The sequence below is a fragment of the Parasteatoda tepidariorum genome, chromosome 10, assembly GCF_043381705.1.
Source record: "Parasteatoda tepidariorum isolate YZ-2023 chromosome 10, CAS_Ptep_4.0, whole genome shotgun sequence".
NCBI lineage: Eukaryota > Metazoa > Arthropoda > Arachnida > Araneae > Theridiidae > Parasteatoda > Parasteatoda tepidariorum.
The window spans coordinates 66,541,564-66,544,516 of record NC_092213.1 but is presented as its reverse complement, the minus strand read 5'-3'; the positions used below and the strand labels follow the sequence as shown (position 1 = coordinate 66,544,516).

General features: G+C 41.8%; 1 protein-coding gene across 1 annotated transcript; it reads right to left on the bottom strand.

Annotated features, from left to right (window-relative positions):
• Window positions 1–813: 813 nt before the first annotated feature.
• Window positions 814–1,488, bottom strand: LOC139426877 (uncharacterized). Its single transcript, XM_071186998.1, has one exon. It carries the CDS (start codon window positions 1,486–1,488, stop codon window positions 814–816), a length of 675 nt encoding a protein of 224 aa, XP_071043099.1.
• Between the last annotated feature and the right edge of the window lie 1,465 nt (window positions 1,489–2,953).

Sequence of the window (2,953 nt, the reverse complement as noted above, 5' to 3'; positions counted from 1 at the left end):
TAAAGGTTAAAATCTGTTTTTACTGCGGGCAATTTGTTATAAATTTTAAGATCCCATTGCTGTTGCCATAGAGATGTGATGAACTTGTCGAAGATAAGTTTTTGTGTCCGAGAAAGGTGCAGATAGAATTAAAACAGAGGTAGCAGATCTTGCAACCTAATCAGACAAGTCGAGGATGGCAGCAGCGTCAGCAGTAAAGACGGTACAAATATCTGGGATGACGTAGCTATAGGCATCATCATTGATGATGACACCACAGCCTACATATCCCGCAGAGTTTGATCCGTCAGTAAGCAAAGGTACATACTCTGAATATTGGTGACGATGAGAAGTGAAGAATTGTTGATAAATGATGGGATCAACATTATCTGTTGTTGCTGTTGTTCATTTACGTCGCGCTAGAGCTGCACAATGGGCTATTGGCGACGGTCTGGGAAGCATCCCTGAGGATGATCCGAAGACATGCCATCACAATTTTGATCCTCTGCAGAGGGGATGGCACCCTCGCTTCGGTAGCCCGACGACCTGCACGCGAAGTCAAGCACTTTACGGTAGAACAGTTTAACGAGGACCAATACCGCACACCCTCGGTCCCTACGCAGGCTGATCCAAGTGGTCACCCACCCGCACACTGACCGTAGCCAGTGATGCTTGACTTCGGTGATCTGCTGGGAACCGTGTCTTAACGATCAGTCCACTGCGGGACTCAACATTATCTATACATCATAAAAGGGGAATAAAATTGATATGGTTTGAAGTTCCATGGAGGTATGAGAAAATGATCCCATTCATTGCGATGGTGATTCGGAAATGTCAAAGTTTAAGTGAACGCATGCGAGCATGAAATGGACGGATGTAAGAAGATCTATCTGCATATAATCTCTCCAAGCTTGATGAAATAACATAATTCTTTAGTAGATGATATCTAGAGGACAGGATATGAAAGTAATAACTGAGAGATAGCTTCATGCGATGTAAATCTAATGGTACTTGATTGCAGACAACGTATAAACTTTCAACGGCGGATGTACGAAAAGCTTCTGAACAAATGCGAAGAGTTGAATGGTGTACCGTATCTAAGATACGTAGATTGGAGGAGGTTGCAGAGCCATAAACAGCACATGCATTGTCAAATCGTGAAAGTATCAGCGCTTGATATATGCGTAGCAGGGCTAGGCGATCAGCCCCCCAAAATGTATTACACAGTACACGCAAAATGTTCAGTTTCTGTTCGCATTGTTTACGTAATAGCCTGATATGAGGTATGAAAGTCAGTTTATTGTCGAAAATTACTACTAAAAATTTCGTGTGTGGCACGACTGGTACATTAATGTTTTGATCGGAGATGTCAGGGTCATTATGAAGCGCGGGTTTACGACAGACATGGATACAGCAACTTTTAGATGGCGAAAAAGTGTGACCATTCTGATCACACCAGTCTGAAATCTTGTTCACAGCTAATTGCAGTTGCCACTCGATGACTCTCATGTTGGATCCTGAACGAGGGATGTGCAGATCGTCAACATAGAGACAGTAGGTGGCAATATGTTTAAAACAATTGAAATATGTAGGATGAATAATGTGACACTTGAAACATTACCTTGTGGGACGCCTTCCGCCTGGATGTAAAGATCAGAAAATGTAGATCCAAGTTTCAGACGGAAATAGCGCCTCAGCAATAGATTTCTGATGAAAATAGGCAAACGACCGCGGAGTCCAATGTCAAAAAGTGTCTTGAGAATTCCATTACGCCAAGTCCGATCATATGCTTTCTCAATGTCAAAGAAGACAGAGACAAGGTGATGCCACCGGACAAAGGCATTACGAATTCTGGATTCCAATTCGACAATATTGTCTACTGTTGATTGGCCCTTACGGAAGCCACTTAGAAGCTCTGGTATGACACGCTTGGTTTCGATGTGATGAACTATTCGAGAGCTAACCATCCGCTCACACGTTTTACCAATGCAGCTGGTCAACGTTATCGAGCGATAATTAACTGGATCATTAGCGTTTTTACCTGGTTTTAAAATAGGTATCACAATTACTTCACGCCAGCTAGATGGATACACTTGTTCCGTTCATATTCTGTTAAAGAGAACAAGAACATTTGACAAAGACGTCCGATCTAAGTGGCGGAGCATGTGATACGTGATACCGTCGAGACCAGGGCTCGTGTTTTTACTTCGATATGGTGTTTTCTGTAGTTCGGTAAAACTAAAATCACTTTTATATTGCCAGAAGCGGCGTGAATCAAAGTTTATATTATTCCTTTCGACGTTTTGCTTATGGTGGGGAAATGCTGGGCCGTAACTCTCTGAACAAGAGATAGTAGCAAATGCATCACCAAGCATATTACAAACGTCGTTAGGAGAAGCATAAATGGTACCGTTTTTCTCAAATACTGGAATTGGAAATTCGCGATATATGCCGTTAGCTCGATTTACTCTCTACCAGACTTGTCTGGGAGATGTAGATGATGATATGGACGAGAATGGGACCAAGATTCTTTTTTACTTTTGCGTCTGTTCTTTTGTGTTATAGCTTTTGCCCGTTTAAACGCCTAAAGGTTAACAGTGTTAGGATAACGGAGGAAGATGTTTCTCTGGAGTTTCTTTGCAGGCAACTGCGCATTCCTCATTCCACCACGGCTTGCGTTGGCGAGGAAGCGAATTTGACGACTTTGGTATGCTTTCTTCTGCCGCTTGGAGAATAACAGATGTTATATTATTAACAGCAGCACTTACAGTATTATGTGTTATCATATCCTCCGTAATCTGAGCAAGCTGGGTAAATAGCAGGGCTAAAGAGAATTTATTATATATACAGCGGCCTAGGCCAATAGGCCCATACGCCAAATACAATGGATCATTTATAAGGTCAACAGACCCTTATATAAATAAAATACAAAAATTATATGAATATATAAAATACAACACTTATTAACCCTTAT

Coding starts and splice junctions, on each gene's coding strand:
- LOC139426877 (XM_071186998.1), bottom strand. CDS start 1,488: ATGAGAGTCATCGAGTGGCAACTGCAATTAGCTGTGAACAAGATTTCA.